Source organism: Anguilla anguilla, chromosome 2 (assembly GCF_013347855.1).
Source record: "Anguilla anguilla isolate fAngAng1 chromosome 2, fAngAng1.pri, whole genome shotgun sequence".
Lineage (NCBI taxonomy): Eukaryota > Metazoa > Chordata > Actinopteri > Anguilliformes > Anguillidae > Anguilla > Anguilla anguilla.
In genome coordinates this window covers 73,517,270-73,535,311 of record NC_049202.1, presented here as the reverse complement: position 1 = coordinate 73,535,311, position 18,042 = coordinate 73,517,270, and the positions used below count along the sequence as shown (strand labels likewise).

At 49.4% G+C, this 18,042-nt stretch overlaps 1 protein-coding gene across 2 annotated transcripts in view; it reads left to right on the top strand.

Moving 5' to 3' along the window:
- Nucleotides 1–2,810: 2,810 nt before the first annotated feature.
- Nucleotides 2,811–18,042, top strand: part of LOC118221952 (zinc transporter ZIP11) — a 54,558-nt gene continuing 39,326 nt past the window's right edge. Inside the window, exon 1 of one of the 2 annotated variants that reach the window (XM_035407425.1) lies at nucleotides 2,811–2,991. In XM_035407425.1, the coding sequence (XP_035263316.1) occupies nucleotides 2,826–2,991 (166 nt within the window). In that variant the 5' untranslated portion in view covers nucleotides 2,811–2,825. Of the gene's footprint in view, nucleotides 3,013–18,042 lie in introns of both variants that reach the window. The other variant, XM_035407424.1, reaches the window with a different exon arrangement.

Sequence of the window (18,042 nt, the reverse complement as noted above, 5' to 3'; positions counted from 1 at the left end):
CACACACACACACATACACACACACACACCCGCGCACACACACACACACACACACACACACACACGCACACACACACACACACACACACCCGCGCACGCACATATTTAGGTTGAAATTACTCATAATTTCTCCCACTTGAGTGGCGATAATTAGCCGAAGTGCTGCTTGCTTTTCATTCGTCATCCATCGTCGTCTTCTGCTGCAGAACACGATTTAAGATTTGCTAATTTTTTTCATTCGAGAACCTGATTGGCTAAGCATCGTTGAGGATAAAAAAAGGTCATTCTGAAGCAAGAGGTACTGTTTGTGAACATGGAACACATGAGATTTTCAGTGCGCACACATTATTTAAAAATAAAAAACGATTTTTCAAACGTTTGAAACAATTTGAACAAAAACGTTTTTCCTTCTCAAGTAATACACACGCAGTATATTGAAGCTGAGTCTGATGGGACAGTTCTGCGAAGACTGAGTTCAGCTGAAGTGGGTAGAACTTTGTTGCTGATTTAACTCTGCGCTCAATTTTATTTCAAATGATCTTTAGGAGTGCCAGTAATTTCGACCCGTGTATTTGAGAAACGGCAGTATTACTCAATAAATCAAGTTTTATTTTTAGTTTTAAAAAAGAACGATCGTGCTGGAATGAAGGCGTACGGTACGTGTGGTTGCTCCTGAAGCCCCTGACACATCCCATAATTCACACGTATTTTTAATGACTGTGCTGTGAGGCAGTGCTTCATGCGATGGCAGGGTATTACAGTCCATTACATCACTCCTCCAGTCTGCAGTGCTGAGAGATATCTATGGTACGTGCTGCTGTGGGAGCGATTTAACCCCCCCCCCCCCCATCATCACACCACCAGTGTGCAGTGCTGAGATATCTATGGTGCGTGCTGCTGTGGGGGAGGTTTACCCCCCCCCTCCCCCCCCGGCATAACACCCCCAGTGTGCAGCGCTGAGATATCTATGGTGCGTGCTGCTGTGGGGGAGGTTTACCCCTGCATAAATGAACACAGTGTTAATGACCGGCGGTGGAGGCCTGTGGGCAGCTTCGTCACGCCCTCCACTGATTGCAGTCAAGCGTCGGCACATCATCTCCATTTTTAAATAAAATTTTAAAACGTGTTTTTCTGAGACCGCAGTTTGAGAATGTCCAGCTGGAAACTTGGTCTGGTCGCCCCCTCGCCAGGCAGCTGGAGTCGTTCTGCTCGTGGCGAAACTCGGTTAAAAATGCGCCGTCTCGCGCTCCCTTCGTTTAGCGGACGCTGCTGTCCGTGGCCTCGCGCCGTAGGAGGAGCAGACGCGCTTCCGCCGCGGTCACCTGGGTAATATAGCGCCTGACCTGGCCAGCAGCATTCCCGGAGTTCCCGCTCCCGCTGAACCGCCAACACAACACGGGCGGTGAGCGACGCGTGTCCGCCTTTCCCGCTAACTCCGCCTTTCCCGCTAACTCCGCCTTTCCCGCTAACTCCTCTGTTCCCGCTAACTCCTCCGTTCCCGCTAACTCTGCCGCCCACGCTAACTCCGCCTTTCCCGCTAACTCCGCCTTTCCCGCTAACTCCGCCTTTCCCGCTAACTCCGCCTTTCCCGCTAACTCTGCCGTTCCCGCTAACTCCGCCTTTCCCGCTAACTCCTCTGTTCCCGCTAACTCCTCCGTTCCCGCTAACTCTGCCGCTCCCGCTAACTCCGCCGTTCCCGCTAACTCCTCTGTTCCCACTAACTCCGCCGTTCCCGCTAACTCCTCCTTTCCCCACTAACTCCTCCTTTCCCCACTAACTCCTCCGTTCCCACTAACTCCGCCGTTCCCGCTAACTCCTCCTTTCCCGCTAACTCCACCTTTCCCGCTAACTCTGCCGTTCCCGCTAACTCCTCCGTTCCCGCTAACCCCGCCTGGCGTTGTGTACTTTACCCACCGTGGTAAACGGGAGCTCAGGTGGCCGAGTAGAAAATCAAGCGGAGCTTCTCGCTGTTCGTACCCCCAGATTTGCTCCAACCTGTTAAAGAAAGAAGGAAAGCACTTTGGGAATACTGTGTGAAGCTCGAGCTCTCTCCCCCCCTTTTCAAGCAGGTAACTGTCACAACAAAACTCTCCTCGTGGCTCAAAGTGGCCCCGGAAATTGCACCAGAGAAGCCAATCTTTTCAGAACCGCGGAAAAAGATGATTTTGAGCGGGAACCCTGTCGTTACATCGCCTGTAATACTGGGCTGTGTGAGTCCGTGCACGTACGCTGCAGTCTCCAGTCTGAACCGGTTCTGTGTTCTGTGGAGTGAGCGTAGAGCTTTATACGGGCAGACTGTTTTTATTCCTGTACACGAACTTCTCCGAAGTCTTCCTGTGGCTCTGCCTTTCTGAGAATGTCTTTCCTGTCGCCCCGGGGGTAATGACTGGGTCTCTCAGAGACCTTCCTCATTATTACGATAGTCCCGCTGTCCCCTTCTGCTCGTTAGTCTCGTTAGTTCTGGGAGTTATCACGAAACGAACCCAGAAAGGAACGCGGGAGGACAAACTTTTTGTTGGCTCGGAAAAAGCCAACGTTGAAATTCGCTTGTTAGCTCGCGAGAATTATATCTGACGGAAAACGGACTGATATGGGTTTTGGGATAAAGTCGCCTTGCTGCCACTAACGTTGCCTTAGAAGCTCTGCAGGAGAGGCCGAGCCGTATCCGTGGCAACTGCGGCGGCCTATTGTGATGTCAGCTGCGAGTGTGCTGTTCCGATTCTGGACATTCCGTCACAGTTAGTCAACGGGACATTTAAAATATAAGATCAGAACATACCTCAGTAAGACTGATCATGCTGTGCTGCACTTGGTTGTGCTGTGTTATGCTATGTTATGTATGTGGTCTCCTTGTCTTCTGTGTTCTGCAGGGGGTGGGTGATGACCCCCACAAGGCCCTGGCCCTCCCCGTGGACGCCAGGCCCCCCAAGGAGAAGGAGGAAGACTCGCCCCCGCAGCTCACAGACCCCCAGGAGCTGGCCATCAGGATAGGTAGAGCCGGACTCCACCCAGGCAAGCCTTCTGTCATATACCCACATAAGCCCCGCCCCTCTCCATAAACCCCGCCCTCCTTGCCCGCTAGAGAAGACAAACCCCGCCTTCTTTGTCTAAGGAGAAGGCTGGCGTGTGCCAATGGGCCTGCGACTACAGACACACACATGATTTCTGCCGAATGACATTTTATTCTTCAGTGGTGTCTGACATTTAGCTGTACTTTGCAAATGCAGAGTAATGGCAATAATTGTCTTTATTTTTAACCTTTTGTGGAGTAGCTTTTTTAAAAATGTTTCTTCAAAGATTTTTTTATATGGGTAAGGAGAGGCAGCACTCTTTCATTGATGGCTCTCTTCATCCCTCCATCACTCTTGTGTTCTCTCTTTCAATCAGATCTGTGCATCCTGATTAGAGGTTTCTGTCTGGCTTTGTAATTTTTTCCTCCTATAATAATAATAATAATAACAATAACAATAATAATAACACTACTAATAATAATATAGCACATGTATTCCCTGAATTATTCAAAGTTCCCTAATTTAAAATTACAGCATAAAAAAACAGAATCATTAAATGACAGATGAAGATGGCTCTCCAGTCAGAGCAGAAGAAATCATGAACGTGAAGACTGTGTGAGAGTGGAGGTCGAGTGAAATGCTACACAAACAAGCTGAAGTTTATTCTAAATAATGTAATTAATCAATTAATTAATTAACTCGATGGACGGGAACGCCCAGAAGTGTCCTGTGACGGTCGTTAGCCTTCCCCCCGAGGCCATGTGCCTCTGGTAACTGGCCCACTAACCGCTCAAATTTAACGGTCGGATTTGTGCGAGGATTCCGCTCGCTTTGCTCTGAAGCGGCTCGTTAGCCATGACGAGAGGTGCTAACGAGCTGTCACGCTGAGCGCCACTTTGTCTCGCGACATTGCCAGACAATCGGTCTTACCTCCTGAGCTGTCGGAGGGTTGCCGGTTCAAACCCCGCCCTGGGCGTGTCGAAGTGTCCTTGAGCAAGACACCTAACCCCCAACTGCTCTGGCGAATGAGAGGCATCAATTGTAAAGCGCTTTGGATAAAAGCGCTATATAAATGCAGTCCATTTACCATTTACCATTTGTCTCGATTAGCGCGCGTTAGCAGCCGGTGCTTAACGATGCTCGTGCTAATGCGCCGCTCCACGGCGAGGCGTCTGGCGTGCGACCGCGATGCACGATGTGGAGGGCGAAGAACAAGCCCGACACGTGAAGCTAGCTCGATAGCACGCTAGGCATCTGCTCCGTTCGCTTCAAAACCCGCAGCTGTGCTGTCCTGCCGGTCGCTGTCTTCACTCACGCCAGCGTCTATGTGATGACATCACAGGAGCTCATAGATGTATATACGTCTACGGGATCGCTAGGTTGTTTCTTTGTGCGCATCATCATGAACAGACACGTGCGTTAAATTTACGAACATCTGGGATTCATACTCCGATGCACCCGGGCTACACACACAGTCTTCGGTCAGCGTGTGTTTCCCAAATCGCCCGTTAGCTTTTTCGGAGGGAACTTCAATTAATTAAGAACAAACGTCTGACGAATTTTAGAAAAGTTTTGCGAACGAGGCCCACTGAGAGCTCCAGATGCATTCTGGGTAGTGTGAATGGGGGAAGGGGGGATTGGTAGGTCTGTCACTGCACCAGTGTGATAACCTTAATTCAGTTAATGACTGTGAGAGAAAGTGTCCTCATAATGATCAGTCACTTAATTAGCTTAATGACTTCAGCTTGATTAATAAGGCGAGTGTCTTATTGCAGTGTAATCAACCTGCAACGTAATGTCTGAAGAATAAGCCCAGTATAAGAGGTGGGGTTGTAAAAAGTTGTAAAAAAATTTTATAAGTATAAAAGTTTTTAATACTTTCTGCTAGGTAAGAAATACATATTTATATCTAAAATTAGTATACAGGCATTTTTATGAAATTAGTCAGATTTTTATGGATATCCAGTAAGTGGAAACTCTGTTTTCTTCATCTGGATATAAAAATAAATTAATTCAGTAGTTTAATCTGATAGCCTCTGCCTGTTAAAGGCTTATTAGAACGTAAACCTTGTTCTGCCTATTGGAATACACTGTTCCTCTGATTCTGTTTCCCGCCTCCGCTCCTGGACCCGTGATTGGTCACCTCTGTCCTTCTGCTTTGGGTGGGTGTTGGTGATTGGGGAAAACGGCTTTCCTTGGACCTCGTCGGTAATTAGTTAATGTTTCCTCACCCTATATTTGTGTGAGATTACCGCGGTGATGAACTTCCGACCGTGATCCTGGGATTCCGTCTTTCGTAGGCCCCGTTTACACTCGCGTTTTCTCCTGCCACGTTTATCTGGCTTTTTTGAGACTTCGCTTTGTTTCTCATTCGTTAAATGTGGCTCCGAAATCGGACTCAGATGGGATTTCCCCAAATCTGTTTTGCGTCACAGTCTGGTGATGGTCTGGGTCGGATCCTGGCGTGTGCTGGTGATGATCTGGGTCGGATCCTGGCTTGTGCTGGTGATGATCTGGGTCGGATCCTGGTGTGTGCTGGTGATGGTCTGGGTCGGATCCTGGCGTGTGCTGGTGATGGTCTGGGTCGGATCCTGGCGTGTGCTGGTGATGGTCTGGGTCGGATCCTGGCGTGCGCTGGTGATGGTCTGGGTCGGATCCTGGCGTGCGCTGGTGATGGTCTGGGTCGGATCCTGGCGTGTGCTGGTGATGGTCTGGGTCGGATCCTGGCGTGTGCTGGTGATGGTCTGGGTCGGATCCTGGCGTGTGCTGGTGATGGTCTGGGTCGGATCCTGGCGTGTGCTGGTGATGGTCTGGGTCGGATCCTGGCGTGTGCTGGTGATGGTCTGGGTCTGATCCTGGCGTGTGCTGGTGATGGTCTGGGTCGGATCCTGGCGTGTGCTGGTGATGGTCTGGGTCGGATCCCGGCGTGTGCTGGTGATGGTCTGGGTCGGATCCTGCCGGTCGGTGCTGGTGATGGTCTGGGTCGGATCCTGGCGTGTGCGGTCCCGTTTATGGTCTGCAGGAGGGGTGTGTCGCGCGACTCGGCACCCGCGGCTCGTTAGAGATCACGCGTAAGCGGGATTCCGCGTGCGCGCGGCGCGTTCTGGACTCCGATTGGCCGACCGTGCGGAGGAGGGGCCACGCGAGTGTGAGCGGGGCTTGGCGCGGACGCCGGGTCACGGGGTTCTCTCCGCTTCACGACGAGGCGCTGCGCTTGTTCCCGCCAACCTTCGCCTCGATCGCTCTTTCCCGATGATCTCTGTCTCTGCCTGTAGACTGGTCTGGGTGAGGCCTTCTTTCTCAGCCATCAGTGTGAGCAGTGTGAAGTCCCGTAGTGTGTGTGTGTGTGTGCGTGTGTGTGTGCGCGCGTGTGTGTGTGCGCGTGTGCGTGTGCATGTGTGTGTGTGTGGGGGGTATATGACGGAGGGCAGCCAACATTCCCACACGTCTCTGTCAGATCTGTTCTGTCTCTACTCCTGCTCCTCTGGGCTTTGACCTGACTACCACTGTGGTTACAGTATGTGCTCTGTTCTATTCCCCATTCCCTCCTCAGTACCGTTTAGCCGGACTTCATCTGACACCGAGCTGGCCAGTGGAGGATAGACTCCTCCCCCTCTGTTGCTGGGTAACACCCGAGGCTGCTGCCCACTGGCCAGTTTTTGCTTCACTCACTGATTTTTGGAGGTTCAGGCTCACAACTTCCAAACTATTCATTAATTTGTTTATTGTTCAGCTCTGCTTATACAGGGTAGGTTGACTGAGCACACATGCTCTTCTACAGCAATGCCCTGTTACTGCCACCCCCCCCCCCCGCCCCCGCCCTGCCATTCTTTGGACTGGGGAAGGAAACCGGAGTACCTGGAGGAAATCCACGCGGACACTGGGAGAACATGCAAACTCCACACCCATTAAGTCCCCGGCTGGGGTTCGAACTCAGGACCTTCTTGTTTTGATGCGACCACCATGCCACCCATTGCCTGTTTTCCTTCTAAGCACCTTTATGAAAAAAAAAAAAAAAAAAGACATGGAAATTGGACACCATTTTCAGATTCCCGGGAAGACCTGGCGCTCCGTTTTCCCCGAGGGTCCTGCTGCGTCGGGCGAGGCCAGGGCTGGGATTTGGGGCTGAGTTCGTCAGGGTCTTTGGTCCAGTCTCCACAGGAAGTGAAACTCTGTATGTGCATCATCCTTCCCCTAACGCTGGGTGGGGGGGGGGCGGGGGGGGTCGGACCGAATCCACAGGGGGCCGCAGTGTCGGTGTGGGTTCATGTGTTTTCCTTTCAATTAAGCTGCCAATTAAGGCCCTGAGAACAAGGTGTGCAGGTCCCGTGGCCAATCAGTGACTTAAGTGAACCACCGGTGCCGAGAACACCCCCCAAAAAACGCCCCAAAAAAGAAAAGAAGCCCTGCAGTCACTCCGGAGCTTGCCTCCTGCGCCCGATGCGGATGATGTCATCGGTTGCGCCTGGCGGCGAGCGGGCCGGATTTCTCCGGTCGGTTACACGCGCGCGCGTGCGGGCGGGCGTGCGGGCGGGGGATGAATGTGCATGTGTAACCTCACACGCCCGGTGTCCGGTGGCCGCCGTGCCCGGCCGCCTACGCGCCCGGGGTGACCGCTCATCAGATCCGCGCTCTAAGTTCCCTATTCATCACTGGCCTGCTGTTCCACGCCGGAAAAACCTGCCGGCTATTTTCCACACCGAACGGGGTCTGGAGCGCCTGAGACCTGGAGCAAGCCACTGCTTTTATTTTATTTTAAAATGACCGTACAATACACCACATAAATGGCCCACCTCTGAATAGAATAGAATAGAATAGAATAGAATAGAATAGAATAGAATAGAATAGGCGTTTTATTGCCACATGATATACGCTAGTGGTAACTGCTTTCATTGCAGCATGATTGATTAAACTCATACAGAAACACAGAACATTTCATATGGCAGAGCAGAATATCACACAATACGCAGTACATAGTCATGTGACACAAAACACATACAACGCAGCTTCCTCACACGGAGGTGCGGTAGTTGAGTTAGCGGAGGGTGTTTCTTGGCTACATAGATAAATCTCTTCACTCTTCACATATGCTTGGATTAAACATGAGGTAGATATGCTAGGATGGATTAGATCTCAGGTTTGGATTAAATCCACGGTAGATGTGACGGTTTAGATTAAATCTGCTGTTTATTTGCTGGTATAGATTAAATCCCAGGTTGATAGCCCTGGTTTGGATGAAATACAAGATAGATATGTGATGTTGTGGGGCTGCTTTACTTGCAATGGCTTTGGGAACCTTATTAGGACTCCATCAAACACCAGGATTTTAGATCTAAATCGGGGTTGGATAAAACTGGGTTAGGGTAGGATCTTCCAGCAGTACAGTGACCTGAAGCATACCTCCAAATCCACATCCTGCAGAGTCCCTGGTCCTCACCTGTGGACCCTCCTCTTCAGCTCACCACAGATTTAAATGGGGATTAGGTCAGGGGGCTGGGATGGCCTTTGACTAAGCTGGATTCTGTGGTCACTGAACCATTTTGGTGTGGATTTGGAGGTATGCTTTGGATCATTGTCCTGCTGGAAAATCCAACCCTGACCCAGTTTTAGCCTCCTGGCAGAGGCTGTGATTTAGATCTAAAATCTCCTGGTGTGTGATGGAGTCCATGGTGCCGTGTATCCTAATGAGGTTCCCACAGCCATTGCAGGTAAAACAGCCCCACAGCATCACAGATCCACCACCGTTCTTCACACTGGGGATCAGGATCTCTTCTGCATGACTGTGCTTCTTTTTCCACCGAACCGACCTCTGTTTTTATCTCGACTGACTGGGGAAAAACCCGGTTCCCATCAAAGTTTTAGCGTCGTTTAGCAAACTTTGGTTTGCGGTTTGAGGACAGGCGAGGCCTCTCTGTCCCCCCAATTAGCTTGTTGGGTCTGGAAGTGGCGTCTAATTGCGGTTTTTGGAGACTTGGTGATTGAGCCGACTCTTCAGCACTTCTCCAGCTGTGATCCTCGGAGGAACTTCTTCCTCCCGAATCAGCCTCCTTCCTGTGCGTGGGGGGGGGGCTAAATAATTGTGTCCTCTTCCAGGCGGGTTCAACACAGCTCCAGTTGTCTGAAACTTCTTAATTATTGTGTTAATAGTGAAGATGGGTGTCTGTGCACCAACCCCTCTTGTTCAGATTCACAACTACAGACCGAATACAATGCAGGGAATGCTGTGTGAGTGTGAGTGTGCATACGTGAGAGTGTGTGTGTATGTATGTGCGTGTGTGCGAGCATGCGTGCATGTGTGAGAGTGTGTGTGAGTGTGAGTGTGTACGTGCATGCGTGAGTATATATATGCGTGTGTGCGAGCATGTGTGCATGTGTGTGTGCATATATACGTGCGTGTGCTTGCGTGGGTGCTGCTGTGCATGTTTTTGAGGACCTGGTCTGGGCATGGCATTTGTCTTGTGTATAAAACCATTAAGGCATGACAGGTGTAACACAGTCAAAGAGCATTTGTATATGGCATGCTTTATTAGTAATGACAAGGCATGGTGAATAATGCTCTGAATTCTGAGAAAAGTCTCTGTTTTGGTCTTCATTTAATCTGTCTGTTGTCATGTGCGTGTGTGTGTGCGTGTGGGTGTGTGTGTGTGCACGTACGTGTGTGTGCGTGTCCAACTGTCTGCCTGTCTGTCTGTCTGTTTTTGTGTCTGGGTGCAAGGTGGGTTCATGCTAGGTGAGTGTGTGCGTGTGTTTGTGCATCCCTGAACGTGAGTGCATTGTGTTGCAAATGGTTCCTTTTTTTATTAATTAGAATGTATTCATTTGTGAGGACTCATTTGCTGTGTTATGTAATATTAATATTGTCTTTTGATGTGTTAAATAAAAATTCAGCTGATAGGTAATTATCATCTGCAGATTTTAAGGAGGCTACATTGTGAGGGTATGCTAATATGATAATACAAAAACGCAGTAAGACCGCTGTTAAAGCCTAAACAAATCAAGGCTTTATGCACCTGGACTGTAGCGTTAGCAACAGTGGTGCCAAATCGCTGCTAATGGGCTGTAGTGAAAGGCAGGGCTTTTGTCTGGAAAATAGCACCTCCTCTGGCCTACTGTGTGCCTGCAGCAGGGCGTGGCTGTGGAGGAAGTGAGTGCCCTGGCAGTGTTGGGAAATGTAGTTCTGGAGAGGTGCGTGTGCTTAGGATGCTGGGAAATGTACGTCTGCAGAGGTGAGTGTGTTGGACATGCTGGGAAATGCAGTTCTTGGAGAGGTTAATGCGCTGGGAATTCTGGGAAATGGCATTCTGGGGCAGAGAGTTTGCGGGGAATGCTGGGAAATGCAGTTTTTGTGGAGGCAGGTTAGGACAGTACAGGCAGAGGAGGATCATTATTGAACTGCGACCTGAGAGCAGCCTTAGCTGAGGCAGGCTGGGCCGCTACAGCATCAGTCCTGTGGCTTGATTGAGGAAAAGCACAAATTAGATTTTATGCTTTTGATATCTTGGAATTTGTGACTTTTGGGATTAAAAACAGTCCATTATCACAAATAGGTTCAGCCTTCAGGTCCAAGTAAGAATATTAATGTTAAGGAACATTTAGGCTCCAAAGAAAATTTGTCTTCATTCATTTATGATTGATGAGGTGATTGCTCAGAGCTACTGTGTGTGTGTGTGTGTGCACATGCACATGTGAATAAGTGTGTGTGTGTCTGTGTGTGTGCTCGTGCACATGTGAATGTGTATGTGTGTGTGTACTGGATGGTAGACAGTGGATTGTTATTCTGTTCTTCAGTTGGTACTTTAAGAGCCTGTCTCTGCAGCAGACAGGGATTATGGGAAATGTAACACCTCCAGGGCAGGCTGTGTGCAGAGACTTATGCTTTGCACACGCACACACACATGCAAACACACACACACACATTCACACACACACATGCACACACTCATTCACTCACGTGCACACACAGACACACACTCACACAGACACACTCACGCGCACACACACACAGATGCACACACACACTCATGCACTCACCCAGACACACACTCACACACACACAAACACACAGACGCACACACACACACTCATGCACACACACAGATACACACTTTCACAGACACACACGCCACCGCGTACACACACTCACTCACGCGCGCACACACACACACACACACACGCCCCCAACTCCTCAGAGTGCTTTTAAGAAGCCAGGCTCTGATTGCACTGCTCCATCCAATCCATCCAGTCATCAGTCATATCATTAGGCTGCATGGCAGCTCTTTAGTGCAGAAGCCCTGTCTCACACAACGCTTCACCGTGCGCTTCATGGAGAGGAAAAACTGCGATGGGAGCAGAAACGGCAGCGGGAGGAGGGGGCAGAGAGATGGCAGGCTGCGTAGCGCCTATTAAGGCTTAATAGATGCTGTATAATGCATTATAACCGCTGTCACAACCATATGTCTGCTGAGCCTGAACACCTGCTTCAGTGTAACTGCTCTTTCTGTAGTCAGAGTCTGAGGTTCTGTGTAGTTTGTTTAATGTGGTTTAGGGTCATTTTGTTCTTATTTGTATGACTTGGTTTAATGTTGAAAGGGGTAGTTGCAGACTGCCTTGATGATGATGATGCAGACTGCATTTATCTAGACCAACTTACACAACTTTTTTTTACATAGCATACAAGGGGTATTATCCTCAAGCAGTTTTACAGAGATAATTTAAATAAATGAATAACAATAGCAATAATAATAGCAATAATTACCTCAATCATTATGGTAATAATGTATTGTTATTATTATAATTTTATTTTGAAGTGGCCAGGACAGATGGGGAGGGGAGATTGGAAAGGGCTTTTTTTTTAAAAAAAGTGGCAGCTGAAAGGTGCCCGAGGGCGGGGGGGTCGTGTGCTTCGGCTCACGCTGGCGTCCGTCTCTCTGTGCCGGTGCCGGGTGACCACGTTTACGTGCTCGTCGTGTTCCCTCCAGCGATCCGCGTTCTGGCGAGAGTTCCCCCCAGCGATCCGCGTTCTGGGGAGAGTTCCCCCCAGCGATCCGCGTTCTGGGGAGAGTTCCCCCCAGCGATCCGCGTTCTGGGGAGAGTTCCCCCCAGCGATCCGCGTTCTGGGGAGGGTCTTATACCAGGTGTGCCGTTTACACACGCCGTGAAAAGCCGTTATAACCCCCGATCTTATCCTCGCGTACGTGGTTAGCTGATCCGATCTTATCCTCTCGTACGTGGTTAGCTGATCCGATCTTATCCTCGCGTACGTGGTTAGCTGATCCGATCTTATCCTCGCGTATGTGGTTAGCTGATCCGATCTTAACCTCGCGTACGCGGTTAGCTGATCCGATCTTATCCTCGCGTACGCGGTTAGCTGATCCGATCTTATCCTCGCCTACGCGGTTAGCTGATCCGATCTTATCCTCGCGTACGTGGTTAGCTGATCCGATCTTATCCTCGCGTACGTGGTTAGCTGATCCGATCTTATCCTCGCGTACGTGGGTGACTGATCCGATCTTATCCTCGCGTACGTGGGTGACTGATCCAATCTTATCCTCACTTACGTGGTTAGCTGATCCGATCTTATCCTCGCGTACGTGGGTGACTGATCCGATCTTATCCTCACTTACGTGGTTAGCTGATCCAATCTTATCCTCGCGTACGTGGTTAGCTGATCCCATCTTATCCTTGCGTACGTGGTTAGCTGATCCGATCTAAACCTCGCGTACGTGGTTAGCTGATCCGATCTTATCCTCGCGTACATGGTTAGCTGATCCGATCTTATCCTTGCGTACGTGGTTAGCTGATCCGATCTAAACCTCGCGTACGTGGTTAGCTGATCCAATCTTATCCTCGCGTACATGGTTAGCTGATCCAATCTTATCCTCGCGTACGCGGTTAGCTGATCCGATCTTATCCTTGCGTACGTGGTTAGCTGATCCGATCTAAACCTCGCGTACGTGGTTAGCTGATCCGATCATAACCTCGCGTATGTGGGTGACTGATCCGATGTTATCCTCGCGTACGTGGTTAGCTGATCCGATATTTACCTCGCGTACGTGGGTGACTGATCCAATCTTATCCTCGCGTACGTGGTTAGCTGATCCGATCTTATCCTTGCGTACGTGGTTAGCTGATCCGATCTTATCCTCGCGTACGTGGGTGACTGATCCGATCTTATCCTCACTTACGTGGTTAGCTGATCCGATCTTATCCTCGCGTACATGGTTAGCTGATCCGATCTTATCCTTGCGTACGTGGTTAGCTGATCCGATCTAAACCTCGCGTACGTAGTTAGCTGATCCAATCTTATCCTCGCGTACGTGGTTAGCTGATCCAATCTTATCCTCGCGTACGCGGTTAGCTGATCCAATCTTATCCTCGCGTACGCGGTTAGCTGATCCAATCTTATCCTCGCGTATGCGGTTAGCTGATCCGATCTTATCCTCGCGTACGTGGTTAGCTGATCCGATCATAACCTCGCGTATGTGGGTGACTGATCCGATGTTATCCTCGCGCACGTGGTTAGCTGATCCGATATTTACCTCGCGTACGTGGGTGACTGATCCAATCTTATCCTCGCGTACGTGGTTAACTGATCCGATCTTAACCTCGCGTACGTGGGTGACTGATCTGATCTTATCCTCGCGTACGTGGTTAGCTGATCCGATCTTATCCTCGCGTACGTGGTTAGCTGATCCGATCTTATCCTCGCGTACGTGGGTGACTGATCCGATCTTATCCTCGCGTACGTGGTTAGCTGATCCGATCTTATCCTCGCGTACGTGGTTAGCTGATCCGATCTTAACCTCGCGTACGTGGGTGACTGATCCGATCTTATCCTCGCGTACGTGGTTAGCTGATCCGATCTTATCCTCACGTACGTGGTTAGCTGATCCGATCTTATCCTCGCGTACGTGGGTGACTGATCCGATCTTATCCTCGCGTACGTGGTTAGCTGATCCGATCTTATCCTCGCGTACGTGGTTAGCTGATCCGATCTTATCCTCGCGTACGTGGTTAGCTGATCCGATCTTATCCTCGCGTACGCGGTTAGCTGATCCGATCTTAACCTCGCGTACGTGGTTAGCTGATCCGATCTTAACCTCACATACGCGGTTAGCTGATCCGATCTTATCCTCGCGTACGTGGTTAGCTGATCCGATCTTATCCTCGCGTACGTAGTTAGCTGATCCGATCTTAACCTCGCGTACGCGGTTAGCTGATCCGATCTTAACCTCACGTACGTGGGTGACTGATCCGATCTTATCCTCGCGTACGTGGTTAGCTGATCCGATCTTATCCTCGCGTACGTGGGTGACTGATCCGATCTTATCCTCGCGTACGTGGTTAGCTGATCCGATCTTATCCTCGCGTACGCGGTTAGCTGATCCGATCTTAACCTCGCGTGCGTGGGTGACTGATCCGATCTTATCCTCGCGTACGCGGTTAGCTGATCCGATCTTATCCTCGCGTACGCGGTTAGCTGATCCGATCTTATCCTCGCGTACGCGGTTAGCTGATCCGATCTTATCCCCGCGTACATGGTTAGCTGATCTGATCTTAACCTTGCGTACGTGGGTGACTAATCCGATATTATCCTCGCGTACGTGGCTAGCTGATCCGATCTTATCCTCGCGTACATGGTTAGCTGATCTGATCTTAACCTTGCGTACGTGGGTGACTAATCCGATCTTATCCTCGCGTACATGGTTAGCTGATCTGATCTTATTCTCGCGTACGTGGTTAGCTTAGCTTTCCACTTACGTCCTCCAGCGTCCGAGTTATTCTTCCGTGTGGGTGAAGCGTTTAAAATTAGCCAGGGTATGAGCCGCTGGGATCTTGTTTCCTTGCCTTAAAATTGAGACTGTCAGTATTTAAGCCAGGGGTGCTGGCTTAACTCCGGTCCTGGAGGGCCGATCTGTGTGCTGGTTTTTGTTCCAACCGATTACCATTTCTTACAGTTCTATAAACTACACTGCTTCACTCCTGTTCTTGAGCACAGTACAATCTCTAGGATATGCTGCGGCTGTAGCTGTTGCTTATACACACGTCAGATCAAGATATGATTGGGCTAATTAAATGTAATTTAATTAATTAATTTAATCTAATTAAAAATTTTAAAAAAATGTTGGCAAATGTACGCACAAAATCCTGAAATTGATTGGCCCTTGTTGTGCACCCCTGATTTAAGGCTTTATGTGTCCTGCGATTACTTTTAATGATTAACGATTTAAAGTTTTTTTTAAAGGCAGTTTAATCGCATTTTCTTATTTGGGCTGTGGTGGTGACCATAAGTGCATTATCTGTGTCCAAGATTTTCTGTCTGCCATCCAACCTTGAACGATCAAAATTAATACGTCATTAAAATGAATGGCTTGAGTTAACGTCGCCAAGCCTACTTAAGTGCATTGCTTTTCGTATTCTTCCACCTGTGTCTGATTTGCTCCTGAGTTTGACTGGAGTCAGCATCTTTTATTTTGTATGCCGCTGACTTAAACAAATCCGGGTTTCGATGTTTTCTGGCCATCCGTGTATTGCAAGTTTAAATGATCACTTCTGTCTCCTTGTGGGTCCAGAAATCAGGCCTCTTGACTTCCTGTAGCATTTTCACAGTAAACTAGCTGGCTGACCTCAACATTCATCATGACGCCTTGCAAATGTGTACATGTGCAGACCATAAGTTATAAATGCAATAAGGCATTTACATTCTTTACATTTGTAGATTGTTATTAGAGGAATGTGCAAACTCTCTTATTCAGATTGTGCTTAGTTGTAATAAGGGCTTAACCTGTTTTGTTTTTTGGAATCGATAGGCTCTATCAAAACCGGAATACTTGCTTTCTCTGAATATGATCGGAATACTGATGTGCATGTAAACATGGTCAATGATTTAATGAGAAATAGAGGGTTTCCCTCTCTGGATATTTTTAAAGGTTGCAACAAATATGACATTTATTAAGATATATTAAGTACTGCATACATTTATTAAAGTGCATGACATTTATTAAAGCGAACCCAGAAATTAAGCATAAATCATGGGCCCAAACCGTTGATTCGAACCGTGGACCCAGACCGCGGGCTGTGAATGATCTAACTGTTTCTCTTCCTCTTCTTTAGTTTGTTTTGGTCCCTCTGCAGCCTTCATGCATCATTCACAGCCTCTGAAATCTCTGATATGGTTTTGGGGGGGGGGGGGGGAAGGTTCCCCCCCCCCCTCTCTGGTACCTTTAAAAATGAATGGACCTGGAAGGATGACAGTTTGAGAGTGTAAACTTTCAGATGTGCTGAGTTTCTGACGTAGTCTCTGCCGGACTGAGTCGGCCATGGCGTTTGTGCTTTCTGCTTCTGGGTTGTTGACTCGATCGATAGATTTTTGCTGGGAGGAGGAGCCTATTAAAATCCACCCTCACAAACTGCGCTGTGCTAATAAGTTTTAGTATTATAGAGAGGCACGTTTTCAACCCCTATAACTGATGGGTGTGGAGCAACCCTTCAGCACACACTGGGGGTCCCCAGGACTGAATGTGGGGAGCCCCTGTTCCACAGGACAGTGTAGGAGAGATGAGAACATTACATTACATTATAGGCATTTAGCAGACGCTCTTATCCAGAGCGACGTACAACAAGTGCATAGGTTTCATGATGTAGAGGCGCAAAAGAAACACTAGAGTGAAGTAAGGATCGTAGTGCCAGAAGTGACCACATCGATCAGGACTCCAACCCTGTAGAGTAAGCTTGTTCAGCAAGCAAGAATCCTACCAAGTACAAACTAGCACTGGAATCACACCTAATCATACAAAAACAATCCTGCCAGATACACTAACATAATCAAATTATCCTAGCTAGGTACAGTGAGCTGAACTATAGGCTAGGGAGGGGTGGGGAGAGGTGCAGCCTGAAGAGATGAGAACTCTAGCAGTCTCTTTTATTCTCTTGTGTAAATCATCCAGGGAGGTGTGGGGTGGGGGTGTTGTGATTTAAGCCCCATTCACACAGGGATCTAATTTCCTCTGGGGATTTGAATTTATCTGGGGGGGGGGGGGGTAACACCCCTTATCAGCTCTGGCCACCTTAGAGTCCCGTCGTCCAGTCTGCGGGTAACGATGGGCCTCCCGCTTTCTACGAGGGTGTAAATCCACCCCCTGCCCCCCACCCCCCGCCTGATGTGTCTGCCGATAGAGTGCTCTTCCCTGACTCTGCCCCCCCCACCCCCCTGCCCCACCCCACCCCGCCCTCCGCACCGAACTCACAGCTCATTTCTCTAGCGTGTTCTTTTTGTAGGTATCTAACGCCTCAGCGGCGAACAGCGTATCTAACGCCTCAGCGGCGAACAGCGTATCTAACGCCTCAGCGGCGAACAGCGTATCTAACGCCTCAGCGGCGAACAGCGTATCTAACGCCTCGTGCTGATAGGGTGTCTGCTGTTACCTGGCAACTGTCGTAATCGGGAACGGGGGGAGAGAGGAGGTGATGAAAGTTAACTTCCCCCCCCCCACGCCCCCACGCCCCCCCGCCCCGAGCCCCTCAACCTGACAGGAATATCTCTAGACATGTGCTTAATGATCCTATCAGAGAAAGCAATCTGAGATGTTATTGCGGAGAGCTGGCCCGCTCTGTCCTCCTCTGTGAGGTATGGGGGAGGAAACGGGGGAATAGTAACGCGGCAGCTTCTGCAGTGACTTCAGACGACTCATTTTCGCTCTTCCTGATTGGAGTTCTTTTACTTATTCGTGTTTGCACTTGCAAAACACGACATCCTCAACGCTGTTAACATGTTTAAACTCTGGAACAAGGTGGGAAGTACTGTTCAAACAGAGACAAATTGAAGAGTGAAAACTAGCACCCCTACAACCCTGTATCCTCTAAACTGAGCAGGGATGGGCTTGGTTAGTACTGAAGCTGAGCAGGACTGGGCTTGGTTAGTACTGAAGCTGAGCAGGGCTGGGCTTGGTTAGTACTGAAGCTGAGCAGGGCTGGGCTTGGTTAGTACTGAAGCTGAGCAGGGCTGGGTTTGGTTACTACTGAAGCTGAGCAG